The 22,525-nt window shown below is 39.5% G+C and overlaps 1 protein-coding gene across 2 annotated transcripts in view; it reads left to right on the top strand.

Annotated features, from left to right (window-relative positions):
- The window catches only part of PAPSS1 (3'-phosphoadenosine 5'-phosphosulfate synthase 1), a 104,356-nt gene extending 82,092 nt beyond the window's left edge, over positions 1-22,264 (top strand). For both annotated transcript variants that reach the window (XM_060654485.3, XM_078445833.2), the window contains exons 11-12: positions 7,087-7,316; positions 21,540-22,264. In XM_060654485.3, coding sequence (XP_060510468.1) covers positions 7,087-7,316; positions 21,540-21,678 — 369 coding nt within the window. In that variant the 3' untranslated portion in view covers positions 21,679-22,264. The remainder of the gene's footprint in view (positions 1-7,086; positions 7,317-21,539) is intronic.
- Positions 22,265-22,525: the final 261 nt, after the last annotated feature.

Raw genomic sequence — 22,525 nt, 5'->3', positions numbered from 1 at the left:
TACAAAAGTAGAGATAAACTTAGAAAAGAAATCCCCCTCCCTAAAGCTGGGCTTCAGACCTCATTGAAAAAGGCATGGTTTAGGGGTGCCTGGGTGGCTCAGTTGGTTGAGTGTCCAACTTGTGGTTTTGGCACAGGTCATGATCTCCTGGTTCGTGGGATTGAGCCCCGCGTTGGGATCCACACTGACAGCACAGAGCCTGCTTGGGATTCTCTATCCCTCTCTCTCTGCCCCCCAGCCCCCATAAATAAGTAAAGAGAAAGCATGGTTTCATCCCACCACATGGTGGAGAAATTCAGTGGACTGTCTGGACCATAACTGGTTCACAGAAACCAGAAAGCAGGAAACAACCCTCTGATGAACAGGCTAGCTGAGGCTGACAGACCAGTGCTGAGTGGGTCAGGACTTTGGGAGGGAGCCCTCTTGCTGCCAGAGCAGTGCACAGAGTGTGATAGCTGTGTTGAGGTGGATGCAGGAAATAACCTTCTGGGGCACGGGTGAGCACAGGCTGGTGGGTGGGTGAATGGCAGGACTCAGAAAGCTACCGCTGCTGAGAGGCTTGGAATGCACCAGTGTCTGCACTAGGAGGGCAGCAATGAGGTGGTCATTGGCCTCAGGCTAGGGCTTGAGGTCGTTGAAGGCTTGTGTACTTTGGGCTTGCCCATGGGCCCGAGTGCCACCCGTATCCTCCATATACAGGCCGCTTGGACAACCCCTTCCTACTACAATAGAGGGTATCTCTGATACCCTCTACTGATAAAACTAAGCATTTCTTCTTTACAGTGAGCATAGTGTTAAAAGAGTTCAATCTGTTGTCTCAGAACAAGTACTGAAGGGTGAATTTGGAGTTGAGAGACAACTGATTGATAATTGGCACAAAAAGCTAGAGTGACATGCCCAAAAACATTAAAAACAAACTTCAGAAGGGGCGCCTGGGTGGCTCAGTTGGTTAAGCATCCGACTCTTAATTCCAGCTCCAGTCATGATCTCACAATTCATGGGATCCAAGTCCTGCATCGGACTCTGCACTGACAGTGAGACCCTGCTGAGGATTCTCTTTCTCCCCCTCTCTGTCTGTCCCTCCCCAGCTTGTGCACTCTCTTTCACGCTCTCAAAATAAATGAACGTTAAAAAAAAGCCTCAAAAAAATGAGAAGTGCCAGTAAATTACCTGTGGGCTAGAATGGAGCTATTGACACTTTAAAGGAAAACCACACAATTCAGACTCCTTAGAAGAAATCATGTGCTAGTCCAGCTTGCAGTAACAAATTGTTTAAAATATGAAGAAGCAGAAAGGGGTGATCTATAATTCAGAATAAAACTATCACTAGAAACATACCTTGAGATGATGCTGATGTAAGAATTAGCAGTTAAGAGCATTAAAACTTCTTAAAGCAAATATGGTCTAATGGACAAGAAATCTCAAAAAAAAAAAAAAAGGAAACTATAAAAAAAAAGAATCAAATGGAAATTCAAAGACTGAAGTAGATATGAAATGAAAACATTTGTTGTATGGAGTTAAATGCAGACTAGAGGTGGCAGAATAAAAGGTCAATGAGCTAGAAGTCACTCAAAGTTACCTGAGAAAAGAAAAAGGGAATTAGATGGGGAAAAAAAATGAGCAGAGCCTCTGTGACTTGTGGGCAGTATCCAGCCATCTTACAAATGTGTAACTGGAGTTCTGAAAAGAGGAGAGAGAGAAAAAAAATGTGGCAGAAAAGGTGTGAGGTTTTTTCGTGTTGTTGTTGTTGTTGTTGTTGTTGTTTAAAGTAGGCTTCATGCCCACTGCTGGGCTGGACCTCACTCTGAGATCAAGACCTAGCCGAGATCAAGAGTCCAGATGCTTAACCGACTGAGCCACCTGGGTGCCTGTGGCAGAAAAGGTTTTTGAAAAAATGGTTAAAAGTTTTCCAAAATTGATGGAAAACATCAGCCTACAAATTCAAGAAGCCTAATAAATCTTAGAAAGGATAAATCCAAAGAAAACCACACTTAGGCACAAGCAGTCAACCTGCTGAAAATTAATGATATAAAGAGGAGCCTTAAAAGCAAAGTGATTGGGGCAAAGAGGTCTGACTTCTCAGGAGCAATACAAAGTAGAAACAATGCAGTGACGTCTTTAAGAGAAAAACAGAAAGCCTGTTAATCTATAGGATTCTGTATTCAAACAAAAATAAAGATGAAGTAAAGATATTTTCAGGTAAGAGTTGAGGATTTTATTTGGAAAAAGTTTTTCAGAAGTCTTCCAGCAGACTTCCCCAGAGGTTGCATTATATGCTCAGATGCCCACGCTGTATGGCAAGGAAGGGCCTGGCGTTTTCATCTTCTAGAGTGAGGTTTTTGTCATCAAGAAATAGATAAGGGCAAAGAGAAATCAGTTATTGTATAGGCAACCAGCACTATTTGCCACATGGGAGTTAAATTACTTTTGTAATCAGGAAAAAAGCCAATCTGTGTTTGGCACACAGATGCAAGTAAAGCAGAAAATAAGTCATTTGCTGTTAGGTTGGCCATTTATGGATCCTTAGAAGGCTCTGTAGGAAACCTGTAGACCTCATCTTATATTCCTTCTTCGGTATGCATTCAGTATTCCAAACATGCTTGCCACTGAGCATAAGAACACAATAATACACTTTGACCTCGGTGTGCTGGAGAGAGACCGAGGCAGCTCTCACTGGGTTTTAGTGACCACCTTCTAGGCAGCATGTCCTCTTTGTCAGAGAGCAAATGAATTTTCTTTAGAAACTGGCTAGGAAGCAATTAAATGCAACTGGGATTGTCATGGACTGTTTCACAGAGTAATAGTTAGCAGCAGCGGTGTTTGCAATTGTCCTTTGTTGAGGGTCAGGTGCTATCTTGAGTGCTTTCAAATCTCCCATCAATTTATGTGTTAAACATTATCTTTCCCATTTTTATACTTTTTTTTTTTTTTTTTTTTTTTTTTGAGATAGCGTGAATGGGGAAGGGTCAGAGAGGGTGAGGGAGACACAGAATCTGAAGCAGGCTCCAGGCTCTGAGCTGTCAGCACAGGGGCCAGTGCGGGGCTTTCACTCATGAGTGAGATCGTGACCTGAGCCCAAGTCAGACGCTTAACTAACTGAGTCCCCCAGCGACCCTCTCATTTTTATAAATGGAAATTGAGGCTTCTATTAGGAAATCAACTAAGGACATTGCATCGTTAAGAGGCAAAACTATGGTTTAAATCTAGGACAGCCTGATTCTAAAGCCTGTGTTCCTAAACCGGATATAGGATGGCTGTGGGCGGACTTGGATTCTCTTGACTGAAAAATATTGTACCTTTTCGGTGGGTTGTAAATTGATTCACACCAGTCATTCTTGGAAGTGTTACATGTGATTTGCTCATTCCTGGTTGTTATAATGCTAAAAGTATTCTCATTGGGAAACCATTCACTAGAATATAAGTTGAAATCATTCAGGTTATTTGCAGGACAGTGTTGACTCTGTCCATTCTTGTTGTATTTACATTTAATTTACTCATTTAACCTCTAGAAGAACTCGAAGAGGCAATTCAATTTTCTGGTTATTTTATAAGACAAAATTAGAACTGGCCACTGCCACCAATATGCTTTGTGATTCAGTAAGGTACTGATTTTTCTGGGTTTGGTTTCCTCTCCTTTTAAAAGGGCAGAGGGGGTTGGATTAAATGATCTGAGCTTCCTTACATATTAAAATTAAGCTATACATTCCTTGTTCATAAACCATTTGGTACCTGAATGATTCAAGTATCTAGACATAAACATTTAATGAGCAAAGTAAGTTCACCTAAATTCAGAGAATGTAGATTGGTCTTTTAATTTAACTCTGTAAGCAGTAGCTAATTTGCATGAGGCTGAAATGATTTTCCATTTAACTGAAGTTGCAAAATGGTTCATTGATGATTTGATTCTGACTGACCCTTTGATAAAAATTCTGAGTCTGAACTAGTCGCGTCTACAGTGAAGGGGCAGAGAGGAGTGAGCGGTATTTTCATGAAGGACTGAATCAGGGTGGTTGGAGGAAGAGGTGGTGTCTATGAGGAACACAAGTCTTTTATTGTTGTGTTTTGTCATCTTGTTCGTACAGAACTATTGCAGCTTGTTGCAAACAGTAGTAATGCTGAATAGTAGAAGAGATATAGGACCTTGGGGTCCTCTTTATTTAGTTAGCATATGGGGAAAGAGAACTAGAATAGTGCGCAGGCAGCTTTTCAATGGCCCTTGTTTGGAAGTGGTACACATCACTCTGGGTCTCTTGGTTGTTGTTGTTGTTTTTTTTTTTAAGTTTATATCTTTTGAGAGAGAGAGAGAGGGAGAGAGAATCCCAAGTAAGCTCTGCATTCTCAGCGCAGAGCCCGATGTAGGTCTTGAACTCAAGAACTATGAGATCATGACCTGAGCTGAAATCAAGAGCCAGACGCTTAACCGACTGAGCCACCCAGGTACCCTGGCTCTTATTTTTTGGACCAAATCTCTGCCACATGGCCACACTGCAAGATATACTGAGGGTTATTTTAAACTGTGTGCTCAGGAAGGATAGTATAAGGTACATAGAAATACAGGTAGTTGGGAAAATAAGTGAGTGAAAAAAAATCAAGACAGTTTTTACTATAGGAAAAACAAACAGTTGTACAAGGAGGGGGATGAAATAAAGATGATAATGGGTGACATTTACTGTGTACTTTATACCAGGTACTATTCTAAGTTTTTACATTTCCCCATATTACTTTTCTTAAAAAGTCTGAGATAAATACAGTTCTAATTACCATTTTACAAATGAATTTCACCAACAGTGATGATATCACCATATTTATTGGATAAATGGGGTAGGGAATAAGGACAATGGAGTGAGTCAAGCATCATCACAGTAGGAAATAGAAATAACATAGAAGTAATATAATATCTAAAATTAAATAGATCAGCAGTATACACATGCCATTTAGAAACACAGAGGTAGGGGCTCCTGGCTGGCTTGGAGCATGCAACTCTTGATCTCGGGGTTAGGAGTTAGAGCCCAGTGTTGGGTGTAGAGATTACTTAAAAATGAAACCTTAGAAACACAGAGGTAAATATCAGTAAGCTTAAAAAGCTGGAACTCCTCAGGGTGATCATTTCAGGTACGGGGTCTGGGATTGTCCTTGTGCTATTGCACTCTCTAAACTGTTTCAATAAAAATATGTCTTGGTATCAAAGTATTTAGAGATCAAAGGACAATGATGTGTGGGTGGTCATCATTTTTATCTTATTTTCAGATAGAGCAGAAATGGTTTTGTAAATCTTTAAGTAGTGGAGCCTAACACTGAAAGGGAGCCGAGGCCAGATTTCTTTTTTCTTTCCCTTTTTCTTTTTCTTTTTCTTGTTTGTTTGTTTGTTTGTTTGTTTATGAGAGAGTGTGTGCGTGTGTGTGTGCGTGTGCATGTGGGAGACAGGCAGAGGGAGGGGGCAGAAAGAATCCCAAGCACCTCCACACCCAGCATGGAGCTCGACGCAGGTCTTGATCAATCCACAACTGTGAGATCGTGACCTGAGCCAAAACCAGGAGTCAGACACTCAACCAGCTGAGCCACTCAAGTGCCCAGGAGCTGAGAACAGATTTCTAGACTGGGTTTCCTCTGCACTTTCTTGATAAGTCACTTAACCTTTGGGCGCTCATTTCTTCAAATGTTAGTGAGACTGATGATCTCTTACATGGCTAAAATGGTTTTTAAAATTACTTTAGCTTCTAAAGTTCCATGTTTCTGGGTGTTAAACTAATTTTGTTTTTAAACAAGCACTACTGTGAATGCATCAGAGCTTCGGAGCTGGTTTTGGATGCAGCATGGCTGTGTGGTCACAACCAACCCTTGCTATTATTCTTACCTAGCATCTTCGGTAGTAGTCACTTGGCTGTAGGGTTTCTCAGTACCAGTTTATGTAAGTATGTATTCATGTAATTGAAATCCAGTAGCTTTTTAAAAACCTATTCAAGTGTAACAAAGAAGAGTGTGTACCTTACAAGCTCTGAATTTGGAATATACAGCTCAGTGACTATAGTTGATAATACTATACTGTATATATGAAATTTGATGAGAGTATATCTTAATTGTTTTCATCACACACACACTCCGAGGTGATAGATGTGTCCATTAACTTGGTTGTGGTCAGTATTTGGCAGTATATATGTATATCAAATCATGTTGAATGCTTTAAATATATACCATTTTATTTGTCAATTATACTCAGTAAAACTGGGGAAAAAAATTATCATTATCCCAGAAGCCCCTTCCAGTTTCTTCCCTCGAAGGTTCAACCGCTACCCTGACTTGCAATAGATTAGGTTTTAAACTATATATAAATGGCAGGTAGTGGTTTTTAAAATCGTACATATATATGCATATACATTTACTTGTTTCTTAAGTCAAAAATATTTATAAATACATGTACATAAACGTCTGTACACATTCATGCTTTGAGATTTTGCGGGGAGGGCTTGCCAATTTTGTTTCTGGCTTCCCAAGATGACAATATTTAAATTTGTTGAGTTTCCTGCTGTTATTGATTGTATAAGTAGTCCAAGTCCTCCCCAACTTACGATGGTGTTATGTCCTGATAAACCCATAAGTTGAAAATACCATTAAGTCAAAAATGCAATTAATACACCTAACCTACTGAACATCCTAGGTTAGCCCATCCTACTTTAAATGTGCTCAGAACACTTACATGAGCACAGTTGGGCAAAATCATCTAACACAGAGCCTATTTTATAATGAAGTGTTGACTCTCTCATATAATTTATTGAATGCTGTACTGAAAGTGAAAAACAGAATGGTTCTATGGGTACAGGTAAGTGTGTGGGTTGATTGCATGGCCTACTGGTGGCTGGTGAGCCCAGCATCCTGAGAGATGATCCTACTGCCTATCGCCAGCCTGGGGAAAGATCAGAATTCAAAGTTAAAGGTGTGGTTTCTACTGCATGCATATTACTTTTGAACCATCATAAAGTCAGGGACTGTAAGTTTGGGACCATCTGTATGCACACATTTATTACCCATTTACTCCTTCTAAGTATGGGCATAAAAGCATAGTTTCAAGTATGAAAACTTTTATTCTAGGTCCAGTGGCATTGCAGAGCACGGATGGTTGCAGGAGCCAATTTTTACATTGTCGGACGAGACCCCGCTGGCATGCCTCATCCAGAAACAGGGAAGGATCTTTATGAGCCAACTCATGGTGCCAAAGTGCTGACAATGGCCCCTGGGCTCATCACCTTGGAAATAGTTCCCTTTCGAGTTGCAGCCTACAACAAGAAAAAGAAGCGTATGGACTACTATGACTCTGAACAGTAAGTTTTATTGTCACAAATCTATGAAACGCCTTGTGCTCTAAGCTGCTCCCAGGGCTTTAAAGTATTGTCTCAGTTTTATAATAACTTCACTTTGTTGTACAAACTTTGTTGTACACATTTCAGAGAAAGGCCAAACCAAGGAAACTAATTTCTCAGTATTCCAGCAGTTAGAAGTAGAAGTAAAAATTGAATCTGGTTTCATGCTTCCTGGTTCATATATAAATGGCATGTAGTGGTTCAGTTTTTTTGTTGTAGAGTGCATAAGGTCAGTATTGACATGACTATTTCTGCCATATCTACTGTATGTTATGGAGCATGTAGTAGAGATGATTACTCTGGTAAGCCCCAAAAATCTTAGCATTGAGAGAATTTAATAACTATGCAATCACTTATGTGATAGGCACTGTCCTAATTGCTTTATAGGCATTAAACTAATCCCTACAACAATCCTATGGTGCTATTATCCCGATTTTATAAATTAGTAGTAAGCTGAGGCATACAAAGTTCGAATAACTTTTATAAGGCCCAGAGCAGTAAATGGCAGCCCAGCAGTTGAACCCAAGCAGTGTGACTACAGAGCCTTTGCTCTTGACCACGAAGAGTGTAACTTCTTTCTTCAAAGATCTTAGGAGGAGCAAAACACTAACAAGCTTTTAGTACAAATTATTGGTAGTGTTGAACATGTATCTGTGTCCCTTCAATGAAAAATTGTATTAATTTTTATTTATATATAATAACAATTGTTAGTACATTCTAAATTTATTTTTAAACATTTATTTATTTTTGAGAGACAGAGAGCACAAGTGAGGGAGGGACAGAGAGAGAGGGAGACACAGAATTCAAAGCAGGCTGCAGGCTCTGAACTGTCAGCATAGACCCTGACATGGGGCTCGAACCCACAAACCATGAGATCATGACCTGAGCCGAAGTCGGATGCTGAACTGACGGAGTCACCCAGGCGCCCCAATTGTTAGTACATTCTAAATTTAGAGTGACACGTTAGGGCTCTAGAATAGGAAGTTATGGGTTCTAGCTCTTTCTTTGCTGTGTGACTAGCCTTGTTTCTTCATCTCTAAAGTGATGGCGGTAGATGAGTTGATTCCATCTTAGTTCAAAATCTGTAGTTCTTTCCATGATCTGTAGCATCTAGTTATTTTTACATTTTTAGCAGATACTTGTTTTGTTGATTGATGCTTTTTTAGTACAAATTACAATTCATGTGCAGCAAGTAGAATGGAGAAGTACTTTTTTATTTGTTTTCTTACATTTATCTCTACTGATAGGTACTAATTGAAAATTGTTCATGGTCTAATAACCTTTAATCTGAGAGTGCTCATCCTTTTTTCCATGATACTTTATAGTTAATTCTGTGTTCAGGAACAGAGAACCCTGATCCTCACCCTGTGTCCTCATTTGGTGTAGCCCATTTTGTAATAATGGGGATGGACAAGAAAGAAAAAGAAACCTTTTAAAGATCAAAACATTCTCTTGTCTCTAAAAGTGACATGAAGTTTGGTGTCATTTAATTTCTTTGTGATAAATGGTAAATTGGGTAAAGAAATACTGCTATTTACAGTAGAGTTTGAGAGATTTATTGGCTTTTCACTTAAGGCATGAATACTGCTGGAGAAAAAAATGCATAATTTTAGATGATAGGCTTTTCTGAGTGATGAACTGGAGCTAAAATGCAGGAAAATTTTATGAGTCAGTGAACAGAAAGGGCTTATATAACTGATACAGGCAAGTGTAAAAGAACTCCTAAGTACACTTTGGGGCCTAGGTGTGGAATTCAAGACAGGAGCTATTCTAGACTATTATTCTGAAAATCTGAAATGTGGTCCAGATTCTAGTATACTTCTGAACCAAACCAAGAGAAGAATTTGCAATAATCCAGACCATTTTTACTTTTATAAAAGATCAGGATTTGCCAACACATAGAAATAGTTTTAAATCGTGGCATGTTTTGTTTTGGCCTAAAAATATATAGGCCTGTGTATGTTGTTTGTATGTCTATTTATATATGTATGCATGTGTACATACACTTACATAATGTATGTGCACACAGAGCAATGTCACTGTCTCACAAACAGGGCATCTATAAGAGGGGTGTGCTGAGAGTTGCAAATGGGCCCTTCTCTTCCAAAGGGATGCCTCAGAAGCTTTAACAAGAGAATTTTAAGTAAAGGGGCACCTGGGTGGCTGAGTCGGTTAAGCATTCAACTCTTGATTTTGGCTCAGGTCATGATCTCATGGTTTGTGGGTTCTAGCCCCACATCAGGCTCTGTGCTGGCAAAAAAACTTAAAAAAAGAATTAAAAAAATTAAAACAATTTGAGTAAACCTTGAACTATATTGCCACAAAAGGTGATTGAAACTGAAAATATAAATTAAATGTTAAGGAAAGTAAAAAGTTTCCAATACAGTCCTGTCTTTTTGTGGTTAAAATTATCTAGTGCCTCCATTAGAGATTCTAATTTACTTATTTCGGGGAGAGGCCTACACCCCAGCAGTTCTTTTGTAAGCTCCCCAGCTGCAGACCCTTCAGTGTGACTCATGGAGGGTAGCATTGCTTTCTACATATTTGTAAAACATACAGTGTCAGAGACAGAATGCTGGGCTGGGAAACCCTTTACTTCTGATCCAGCATGCAGTTGTTTGTTTAGTTTGTGTACAAGATGTTATGAACATAATCTTGTTCTGAAAGTTAACAGTCACTTACAGAGTGAGGAGAGAGAAATAGAATCGTTCTGCCCGTGGCCACATGGTTAAAACTTAGGTGAGTTTCCATGTCCGTGAGTTAAGGAAACAAAACTAAATAGAGTTGGGCTTTTCTTTTTCACTTCTCCTTTACTGATGTTTCATTACTGTGGTTTCTTTGCATGCATGATCAGGTGATTTAATCACCCGCAGGACCTAGAACCCATCTGTATGTAGTTGACAGACGTGCTGGGGGAAGCCCTTGATAACTTTCACATTTTGTTAAATCTGTGTAGTATTGCTTTAAGTCTCTCTTTTAATCATTCAAAAGCTAAATAATTACATCAGTTCTCATAAGATTTTCCAGTGATGAATTCTATATTAGTTGCATGAGTGGCTCATTTTCTTGGAATTTTTTTGAGTTTACCAAATCTTAATAAATTGTAACTTGGGAAGCCTTAAAACTGCCTTAGTTTTCTGATTTTTTATATTTGTGTTCACATATAATTAAGTTGATGGGAACATGTTGGAAAGTGATTAAAATTTTGTGGAAAGGCGATAGTCTTTGATGTAGTGAGAAAACACAGTTATTAATTATGCACATATGAGGTTGTCTTATGTTTGATTAATGGATGTTATTCAATGCCAGCTTTTATGTAATTAATGATTTTGCAGCTTTTGATTTAATTAAATACTAGTGTAAGACAAGGCTTAGGGAGAACAAAAACAAACTTTATGAAGATTTCAAGTAAGATATTGATAGGAATTATGATAAAAATCATCTGTTTATACTTAGGAAGCTCAAGTAGGCTCGTATTTGCTATAATAGTGACTCAAGGAAATTTAGTTTTAGGACTACAAGACTGAACTCCGTTCTTTCAGATATTACAAACTTTTAGAATTCTCAGTTATTTGTAATGTTTTCTCCTTTATGCAGATCTTCTTAGTATTTGGCTAAAAAAATTCAAAGTTATGGTTCAGATTATTGAAATGGCAACTTAACAAAAAGAGCATACATGAGTGAGAGTGCCTTGTGGAAATGGGTATATGAAGGGACAGGTGGATGAAAATGTTCCAGTCTGGTTATTTCCACATTATCAGTAGAGTGCTTTCATAGCTTTAATGTTGAAGTTGATATTAATTCACATACTGTTAGTGTCATTTAAAAAATATTCTAATTATAGACACTTTTTCGTATAGCTTTCCCTTCTTTTATGTGCTTTCCACAGGAAAGCTCATCTTTTCTAGTGGTTTCTGTGCAATGACTTTTAAAGCTATACTTCATTATTTCCAAGTTGCTAATTGTGTTAGTTTTCTAGTGCTAACACATGACTACAAATTTAGTGGCTTAAAACAATCCTTACTGTCTCACAGTTTTTTGGGTCGGAAGTCTGGGTGGACTGCATTGGATTCTCTGCCCAGGCTGGGCTCTCATTTGAAAGTTCTGGAAAGAATCCATTTCCAAGGTGACCCTTGTTGGCAGAATTCAGTTCCTTGCAGTTGTGGGGCTGAGGTCCCCATTTTCTTGCTGGCTGTTGGCTAAGGATTGCTCTCTGATCCTAGAAGCCATTTTAGATCCTTTCTTCTAGACACCTCCATCCCACCAACAGAATCTCCTTCATGGTGAATCCTTCTCCCACTCCAAATCTCCCTGACTTTCCCTTCTATTATTTGAGAAAAGTCTTTGCTTTTAAAGGGCTCCAATAATTTAGGTTAGACCCAGGTAATTTCACTATTTTGCCATACAAATGACCTATAGTGGTAGTAACATTATTTGTCTTCATTCTTTCATAGACCCCTCTTTTGCAGACATTCTAGAGAAGTGAGAAAGTCAAGTTTTCTAGAAGTAAAATAAAAGTAACTTTTTTCTCTGGAGGTTAATATTAGGAATAATAGATAGGACATCCTAAGGAGATGTTGTGGTATTTTCATTATAAAACCCAGTAGTACTCCTGTCCTGCCTTGTTAAATCAGTTACAACATCTGAAAGAGAGAAGACATTGGTGGGGGGAGGGTAACCAATATAAAGGTCCCAATCACAACTCTATTGTGCTGGAATAGACTATATGGAAGACTTATTTTTTTAATGCCAAGGACGCCAAAGAAGTGTTGAACCAAAGAAGGCCAAAGATCTGCTCCTTCCCTCCACCTCAGAGCCCTGACCAGTTTTGACTACTCGTATGAGATAAACGGACATATGTGATAGGGGAAAAGTAGAAAGAGCAAATGAGACAGTTCTTGGGAAAGAGTTCCCACAGAGCTTAGGGGAGAATAATCTGGGTCTCCCCAGAGAGCAATCCAAGGTGATCTTAACACTCCAGCCTGGTGGAAGGAAAATAGGCCTTAGTCATACACCTTTGTTCCTAGAAAGTTCCTTCTTTCTGGGTGAGTGGGGTACCCTGATTTTGATGCAATTTGGGGTAACAGATGAATAGGATGCATTCTCCCAGTGGTCAACCAATAAAATCATTATGGAAACATTTAAAAGAAAAATAACACTCAGGCAGTCACCTATTTTATGTGTGTGCTTTGAGTTTTATTCTTTTTCTGTACATTGATTTAACATAGTTGAGTTTATAATAGTTTTTTTTTTACCCTGCTTTTAATTATTTACTTTTCATGAGCATCTTTCCATGTTAAGCTCATGTAAGCATGTATTTATTGTAAGCTCTCTGTATACATTCTATTGTTCGTTCTGATACCGTACTGTGCCACAAGTCCCAATGGTGTGTGTGCAGCATAGGGCCGAGTGAGGAAGCTTGGGAAGGTTCCCTCCGTGCTGCGGAACAAGACTGGCTGAGAGGCTTCCTCACACAACTTGTGTCCTTAGGTATCACCGAAGGCAGGTAGCATCTGCTTGTCATATCTGGTCCCACCCCTTCTACCCCGTTGTCTCGCACACATGGAGCAGAGTTTTTCCATATCTGTACTTTCAAATGCTGCTCTACTGAGACCTGGTCGTGATCTCCCCTCAGACTGTGGAGCTGTGCCGTGTTGTCACTGGTCTTACTGCAAAGAGTTCCAGGAGGAAAGAGCCACAAATCATCATGTCTGATGTCTTGATTTTTTGTTTTCTCTCTGCTTTGCTTTTTTCCCGTGACTTTTGGGGTCTCCTCATTTTTCTTATGCTTTCCGCCCTTTTGGGGTACGACTGGGATTTACTTAGTATAACAATGTCAAATCAATTTCTTTCTTAACAACGTGCCATTTAGCAGACAGGCTTTCTCAACCTTGGCATTATTGACATTGGGACCAGATAATTGGTTGGGAAGGGGATGCCATCCGGGGCATTCTAGAATGTGTGCCCTGGGGAGGAGGAAGTGAGGTTGCAAAATCACCTGTCTTGAGAATCACAGGTTTGTAACAATATTGGCATGTTTAGGTACTTATTTTCTTTTTAATTATTTTGTCATTAGTCACAAGTCAAAAATATGGGTTTGTTTTTGTTTTTGTTTTTTACTCCAGAGACTTCTTTTTACTTTTGTATTTGGAGCTGATCTAGATGTTTTGAGAGTAACAGATATCCTGGTTTCTAAGTAAATGAGGATACTCACATGTTTCTTAAAAGTAGAAAGCAAATAACAAGATGAAGAAATCCTGGTGAAAGATATAAAGGAAATTATTTAATGTAGTCAAAGCAGTGTCCTTGCCATCTAGCAGTGTCCTGGGTTTACCTAATTTTCTGGTTAACTCATGGATGCTTAAGCTGCTTGAGTTACTAATTTTGAAAACCCTTTGAAAATGTATTATTTCGGTCTCTATAACCTACTGCAACTAAACAGGCTGTATACAGAGAGCAGCACTCAGGGACATCAGCGTGTGCTCAGAAGAGGTCACTACAGTCTGCTGAGAGGAAGTTTTCATACAATGGGATTTCAGCCATGTACCTCATACCAGACAATTTTATTTGGATGATGGGCACCTGAGAGCTTCTGAGTTTAGCTTTCAAAAAATTGAGATCCACCATCCACTCTTGAGTAATCAGAGGCTTCTTTCAGAACCAGGTGAAAGTTGATATGCTCTTTCCCAGTACAGAAGCCCCATTTTGGCCATTAAGGTATTTATGGATCCTTTTGAAACCTGTCCATTGGCACTCAGTTCAAAACCTCTGTTTGTCTACACTGTGGTAGATTATAGTCTTCATGACCCTTTTTGGTAAAGAAAATTGACTGCAGTGCACTTCAGGACGGTCCTTGAAATTTGTTGGTTTTTTTTAATGTTTATTTTTGAGAGAAAGCGTGTACGAGAGTGGGGGAAGGACAGAGAGGGAGGGAGACAGAGGATCTGAAGTGAGCTCTGTGCTGAGAGGGAGAACCTGACACAGGGCTTGAACTCATAGCTGTGAGATCATGACCTGAGCCCATGTCAAGATGCTTAACCAACTGAGCCACCCAGGCACCCCTAGAAATTTGTTACCTGTCTGAGTGTTTGATAGGAACTGTTCTCTAGCTTTTACTTAAAAGATTGGGGTGTTGGGAGGGAAGTATGATGAATTAAGGATTTTGGTTAGGTAGGTTCTAGATAGTTGAATTTTTTGTGTATTTCAGTTGGTCTTTGGTTTGAAACTAAACATTGTTAAATTTGTCATGTACATTGCCAGCCAGTAGTTTTTTTGGTTCTGAGAAAGAAATCCATAAATAACTGTTTATCTGGTTTTGGAGAGATGACTTTTTGACCTCACGCCTAAGAATTTTTAGTTTTGATCTACATAGTGTCATATATGAGCTTCTTTCAAGTTGGATGAAAAGTTAGACCCCAAATAGTTCATTTGATTCACTTAGAAGTTACCACTATGATTTTTAGTTCTATCAGAGAAGAAATTCCCCTTTGCTCCTCTGCTTGCTTATCATCTAGTTACCTTTTTTTTACAAAGCCCATGCTAATTGAATAACGAACCCTCAAAAGGTACACTTGATCTGTTGACCCCAGCTCTTGTCCATTTGAACAACTCATGCTGCTGGTGGCTCTGATGACCACATATGTGGACTAAGAGACAGCAGATGGTTGTAAAGATTTAAAATCTTCAACAAGTGGCCAAGAGTCATTGTACTTCGGAGTTAGTCAAGATGCTGGCCACATGTAGTTAGTATATCCCACGTGGGACAGGATGCTGGTCCACAGGGTCCCGCATAGCTTGCTAGATGGCGTGTTTTTCCTTCTCCCTGCCATTCCATCCCTTTTCTTTCTTTAAGAGATGTGGACTGTAAGAAGCTATGACCAAGTGGTTTTGAGAAGGAAAAAAAAAATCAAACATAGTTGTGTGTGTGTGTGTGTGTGTGTGTGTGTGTGTGGTGTTGTTGTTGTTGTTGTTGTTTTTCCAGGCACCATGGGAGATTGGTTAACTAGTGTAATTAGATGGCTTATTAGAATTGCTTTGAGTGAAAGCCCTCAGGGTCATTTATTTGGTAGCCTTTCTGTTGTGGCAGATTCCTGATTACTCCCAGGTAAAGTTGAGAGCTAAATTTAGATTATTCCCCAAATGCCTGAGTTTTTACTTGACTCAGTTATTTCTGTAAGATCATGTCTAATTAAAGATGAATTGTGAAAAATATGATTTGATTCTAGATAATGTGACTCTTGTACGAAGTCCTTGCACCTGACTTCTTATAAAAAGTAAAATCCTTATGTGACAGTACAAGTATGAGGCAGAGGAAAATAAATGTGTTTTCTGTAGCCAGGGTGGAGTGGAACCGCCACCATGTGGGAACAGAAACTCCCATTTCATGTGATGAAGAAATGCTTGTGGCATGCGGGGCAGATGGAGTGTGAAATAGAGTCAGGAAAAGAGGTACCCAGGGACCTTGGTTTTAAAATGCAATTTCAGAAAGAATGCAAGCAGACTTCTGGATTCCAGACAGTTTGGCATTCTAGGGGAAAGAAAGGGCTGTAATTGGTCTGGCGTTTTTCCTTTAATCAAATAGTCAAGACAGTCATCCAGAAAGCTGTGCTCTCACTTCGTTCTCATTGCCATCACGAGCAAGCACTTTATGCATGGGACACAAGCTTTCCTTTGTTGAAATCAAAGTTTAAGATTTACATGGCCATAAATTTCCAGGGTCATAATTTTCCTTAGTGAGCTTATATAGGGAGCTGATCAGTGAACCTTCTGAGGACCTGCAACATTCAACCAGTGTTTTGTTGGGTAGATTCTAGCTAAACTAACTGATTTTACATCAGATTGGAGTGAGGATGTTTAGATACAATTGGAAAGCTCTCTGGACCCCTCCACCCTCTTGGCTTCCTCTCTGACCTCAGGTGGAACCTGGCTGGCCTGGAGAGAAAGTCCGTAGTGTTGATGGATTCTATTATTAATCCATTCCCACACAGCTTCTTGTTCTCCTTGAGGGCAGTCTCAACGTCTTTATTGAGAAGGTTGGGAGTGTGCTGCATTAACTGCCTCGTCTTTTTCTCACCCCAAACCATCCCTGTTTCTACCTTCCTTCACTCCTGCTGCTCCTCCGTGTCAAAGCCCCACTTCTGTGTTCTTCATGTCAGACTTTTCTTCTTCATGTTTCATTTTTCTCCTGGCTTTCATCTTCCTTCCTTTTCTCAGTCTTGCCGTTTATTTTCTTCCACCTATACACTTGCTGAAACCTCCCATTTCCTTTAAACAAAAAAAAAAATCTCATCTCTTTTTCCACTCTGTATCTCTGCCAGTTTACCACCACATCTCTTTCCTTCGCCATCTACTAAAACTCTTCAGTTAAGAAGATTTAAATTCCAATTTGTAAATCCAGTAGTTATTTTTTTCCCCTCATGGTCCTTTTCTCAGCCTCTCTGTGGCCTTAACACATTAGGATTTCTCTTCTCCTGTGACCTCCAGATCATCTTGCTTTTCTTCCTACTCCTTTGACAAATGCTTTTCCTTTTGCTGAGTCATCTTTTTTTGGAGAACTTACCTGTTTTCTCTAACACAGTCTTCATTTTAGTGTTGGTAAATTTACAAATTATGTTTCTAACTCCAACCTTACTGAATTTTTTGGAATCTTTTCTCCCAGTCTTGCTTCTTGTCTAGGCCCATCTCACATGCAGTCAATTTCTTTTCTCCCCTCAGGTTGTCATGTGTATGAGAGAAAGGGGTTGGCTTATTTCCCTGTGGTAACCAGCCCATCTGCATGGGCCAGTTTATTATAGTAGATCTGACTTGTCTGACACATTGAACAGATGATAGAAGTGAGAGAGACCCCTAAGTTTAAACTAGTTTGAATCCATCTTTTAAGCAATGTCTGTTAGCCTTTCATTTTTATTGATCATCTCTGAAAATTTATATAGACATTTAAAATATGCTTTACCTAAGCAGATGAGAGCTGTTTATATATTGAGTTGAATGCATAGGTATATCTTCCTGTCTTTCTTGTAGTTGAGGGAATAGGTAGAGCACACAGGGTGACTAGGGGAAGATGTTGCATGCCTGAATTCAAGTAGTGCCTTTCTGCCTAATAGTTAGAGATGCTTTTCCTATGACTGATGAAATGAGTCACACTATTTTGAATGGTTGTTTTTTTGTTTTTTTTTTTTTAATGTTTATTTTTGAGAGTGAGAGAGAGAGAGAGAATGTGATTGGGCAAGAGGTAGAGAAGGAGATACAGAATCCGAAGCAGGCTCCAGGCTCTGGGCTGTCAGCACAGAGCACGATGCAGGGCTCAAACTCACGGACCGCGAGATCATGACCTGAGCCAAAGTCAGACACTCAACCGACTGAGCCACCCAGATGCCTGAGTCATACTATTTTGTATTGATGTCCTATATGTATAATATTCCACAATAAAATTCTTAGATATGTTTCAAAGGGGGTTGGGGCAATCACTAAAGTCTGAGTATCTCACTCTGGAGTTGGAAAGGCCAGAACTGGGGCCAGCAGCAAATCCTAAGAGGTAAAACTAGATTCAGGACCAAGAGTCATGTTGATCTTAGGAACTAACAATTGTGATCAGGCATAGAGCCAGGCCAAATGAAAGAGGTGCACAGAGCCTGGTGGTGATAAAACCAGTTCCAAGGTTTAGAAGCCCAGTGGGCAGTGGGGTCATTGAGCACGCAGACAGAATCAGAAAAGCAGGAGAGACCAGAAACCAATGCACAGCTTGGATCATGAGGAAATCACAGTATTTCTTTCTTGGTCTGGAGTCCACAATCTGAGGGCTCATAGGTAGACAGTGAGCCAGGATAGGAAGGTGTATGTGGGTTCCCCTGCCTGAAGTGGAGGTGAGCAAGGTCAGAGAGAAGGTAGATGTGCAGATGATTATGGAAGAGATCGTTGTGAAAGTTATGGAGAAATTTCTAGTGGGAACAACTAGATAAAAGGGAATATACAAGTAGCTTAAATTAACCACAGCAATCAGAAATCCCACATTTCCCTTTTTTTTGCCAGAAGATGAAGAGTAGTGACTCATTTAAGACCAGATATGCACCGTTCTATATTGAACCAGTAAAATTTTTCTATGCATACACTTTTGCATTCTTTTATATTTCACCAAATATTTATTGAGTTCCTAATTAGAAATAGTTTTGAACGTGTTCTGTGTAGCTAGCACCATCCAGATACACTCTTTACTGATAATGCCTGGTACATAAGTGAGTTAATAGCCATTGTAACTACTTTGAGACCAGTATAGGAAGCATAATGGTATAGCAGGACCTTATTTATCTGCTTTCATCAGGGGCAGTATTTGAGGTTTCAGGTTAATTTAAGGTTAAATTTTTAAAAATTACTTAAAATCAAATGGCTGGAGATTATTTTATATAAACTTTTAACTCATTATAAAATTATTGATACTTGATATTTTTTTGATTTTGATAATTGATAAAAATCATTTTTAGAAAACTACAGAAAACATGAGCAAAATTAATAGCACTGTGGTAATACTGTATGGAGATAACCACTGTAACATTTGGGTAGGGGCGCCTGGGTGGTTCAGTTGGTTGAACTTTCGACTCTTGATTTCAGTTCAGGTCGTGATCCCAGGGTCATGGGATTAAGTTCTGCGTTGGGCTCTGCACTGAGCATGGAACCTACTTAAGATATTCTCTCCCTCCTTCCCTCCCTCTCTCGCTCTCCCTCCCTCGCTCTCCCTCCCTCTGTCTTCCCCCCTTCCCCTCTGCTCCACTCCTCTGCTGGAGCTCTCTTTCTCTGTCTCTCTCTCCAAAACAAAACAGTTTGCATATATTTCTCCTTCCTTTGTTCCTTTGTTCCTTTGTTCCTTTGTTCCTTTGTTCCTTTGTTCCTTCCCTCCTTCCCCCCTTCCCCCTTTTGAGAGAGAGAGCAAGAGCTTGAGTGGGGAAGGGGCAGAGGAAGAGGGAGAAAGAGAATCGGAAGCAGCCTCCACACTCAGTGCAGAGCCAAACACAGGACTCAAGCTCACAGCTAAGATCATGACCTGAGCTGAAATCAACAGTTGGACAGCTTACGGAGCCACCCAGGCGCCCCTTGGGTATATTTGTTAATAGCCTTCTCTCCACACCCTCTGTATTTTTAACAGAATTGTAGTTGTATTGCATAGAAAGTTTTGTGTCCTGATTCTTTTACTCAGGGCTAAACCATAATTTATTTAGAAACTTTAACCTTCAGGTCATTTACAGTATTTTACTATCCTAAAACAACTTCCACTTAGCTATCTTTATGCATAACATAAAGATGTTGTGCATAGATGTTGTGTGCATCTGATTTTTTCCTTAACATAGGTTCCTAGAAGTGTAATTATTAGTTAGAAAATATACTTGGCATCTCTCTAGAAGCACGTGGCAGTTTATGATTTATGTTCCACAAATAATGAAGTGGGAGGGAACATACAGCTGTTAGCTAGGAGCAAACATAGCCTGTGATCTGGTGGCCCGAGTGATCCAGAGCTCTTGCTGGGTCCTGGTCTGCTATCTAGGTTGGTTCTTTTTGTTTGGGGGAAGAGGATAAAATTACTAGTGGACAGTCTGTGCCATAGCCATACATGCTCAGTGCTTAATGGTTTAAGGGCCTTTGTGTGTTTTTGAATATAAGAAGATGAGAAAAACCAACAATACTTTGGTGGTATCCGTGGAAGAGTATCATTTATTGCTACTTACCTGTTTTTGCTATTAAAAAATTAGTTTTCTTTTAATGTTCCAGTATACATTTAACCTTTCAGAGTCAGACTTCCTAAAGAGTTTTCTGCCTGCATAACTAAATTGGATTTAATGGGTTTTTTTGTTTGTTTGTTTTTCATTTTTTTTTAATGTTTTATTTATTTTTAAGACAGAGAGAGATAGAGCACGAGTGGGGATGGGGCAGAGAGAGAGGAAGACACAGAATCTGAAGCAGGCTCCCGGCTCCGAGCTGTCAGCACAGAGCCCGACGCGGGGCTCAAACTCACGAACTGTGAGATCATGACCTGGGCCGAAGTCGGACGTTCAACCGACTGAACCACCCGGGTGCCCCTGTTTGTTTGTTTTTAATTTCTAGTTCTAAATTAGTAGTTCCCATGGGCTGAGGAAGAGGAAGTGAGGGAGGGAGATGGGTATGGCTATAAAAGGACACCCCAAGGGATCTTCAAGGTTTTGGAACTGTTAATGCATGTTGACTGTGGTGGATACGTGAACCTACATATATGATAAAATTGTACAGAACTAGGGGTGCCTGGGTGCCTCAGTTGGTTGAGCATCCGACTTTGGCTCAAGTCATGATCTCACAGTCCATGAGTTCAAGCTCCGTGTCAGGCTCTGTGCTGACAGCTTGGAGCCTGGAGCTTGCTTCGGATTCTGTGTCTCCCCCTCTCTCTGCCCCTCCCCTGCTCATGCTCTGTCTGTCTCTCTCTCAAAAATAAATAAAAACATTAAAAAAAATTTTTTTAATTGTACAGAACTAAATACACAGAGAATTGAGTACAAGTAAAACTGGGGAAATCTGAATAAGATTGGTAAATTGTATTCATACTGATAACCTGATTGTGATATTATGCTATAGTTTGGCAAGATGCTACCATTGGGGAAAACTGGATAAAGGATAGATGAGAGCTTGCTGTATTATATCTTACAATTACATGTGAATCTACAGTGATCTCAGTAGATATTTCAATTAAAATTTGTTTCCTAGTTCTAAAAATGGGTATTTTGATAGTATGGTGGTTTTTGTTCAATGACAGATTTGAAATCAGATTGAGCATTCATTTACAAGTACAGTACTGTGTTTTATCCAGATCTTTTTGTTTCCATTAAGCTTATCTACCATGAACAGAAGAAGAAATGCTTTTTAAAATTGCACTGTTACTGGGGCGCCTGGGTGGTTCATCAGTTGAGAGTCTGACTTTTTGGCTCAGGTCATTCTTGAGGTTTGTGGGTTCAAGCCCTGTATTGGGCTCTGCGCTGACAGCTCAGAGACTGGAGCCTGCTTTGGATTCTCTCTCTCTCTCTGCTCTTCCCCTGCTTACACTGTCTCCCTCACTCTCAAAAAAATTAAATAAACATGAAAAAAAAATTTTTAAGTTTCACTATCCCTAAGATTCTAGAAATGGGATGTAATTTCTTTCTTTCTTTCTTTTTTTTTTTTTTTCTGTTTCAGCCATGAAGACTTTGAATTTATCTCAGGAACACGAATGCGCAAACTTGCCCGAGAAGGCCAGAAACCTCCGGAAGGCTTTATGGCTCCCAAAGCCTGGACTGTGCTGATGGAATACTACAAATCCTTGGAGAAAGCTTAAGCTGTTGACCCTGTCACTCTACCTTTGACACTTAACTGAGTAACGAGGGGACCACGTAGTTCCTGTTGGCATTTCTTTGTGGTGGTGTCTGTCTGGACACACTTCCTCAACACAGACCACTTTCCTTAACTAGCGTCAGTTTTGGTCTGCCTTACGAGTTTTGTTTTGAACTAGTGTAATACATTGCTGGTTTTAATGTATCTTTTCCACTTATTATAGTTAATATTCTTACAGTGCAATTTTAAAATCTTGTCTTTTTATATTATATTTATGCTTCTGTCTTATGATTTTTTCAAGCTGTTACATTAGTTGTAACCAATAGTATACACATTGAATCTCATTTTTCATCCCTTGGAAAAAGTCCACTAAACAATAAACTTGGCTAGACTTCGTTTGGGGAATTTTACAAGACATCTGTAGCAATTAGGTTTTCTTTTTCTACATTGAAAAATATAAACTGCTTCCTTCCTTCCTTCCAGGAAGCTATTGATCTCTTAGCTGTTATAATCTATTCTTATGATCTGTGTAAGCCCTGAATGAACTTTCGATCTATTCAATAACATTAAACTTTTTGGCTTCTTATTTATATGATATTTTTTGTTTTGTTTACACTTAACCTTTCCTTCTTGTGAAAAGTTTCTGATGGAGGAGGGAAAATACAGGCATCTTTCCATTCCTTGAATCTAATAATTAGCTCCTGTTTTTCATAGTGAATTTTTAAATGGAAAAATGATAATGCATCCTGTCCAAGAATTCAACCAGATTCCCCAAATATCTCTAATATTCTTAAACACCCTAAGGTGGTGGTACTAGCCATAGAGCTAGGGAGATGATGGTCCATTTGGGG

This window comes from Panthera onca, chromosome B1, assembly GCF_046562875.1.
Source record: "Panthera onca isolate mPanOnc1 chromosome B1, mPanOnc1 haplotype 2, whole genome shotgun sequence".
NCBI classification, from domain to species: domain Eukaryota; kingdom Metazoa; phylum Chordata; class Mammalia; order Carnivora; family Felidae; genus Panthera; species Panthera onca.
Note: the sequence above shows the minus strand (reverse complement) of the source record. Positions and strands in the feature narration are given on the sequence as shown.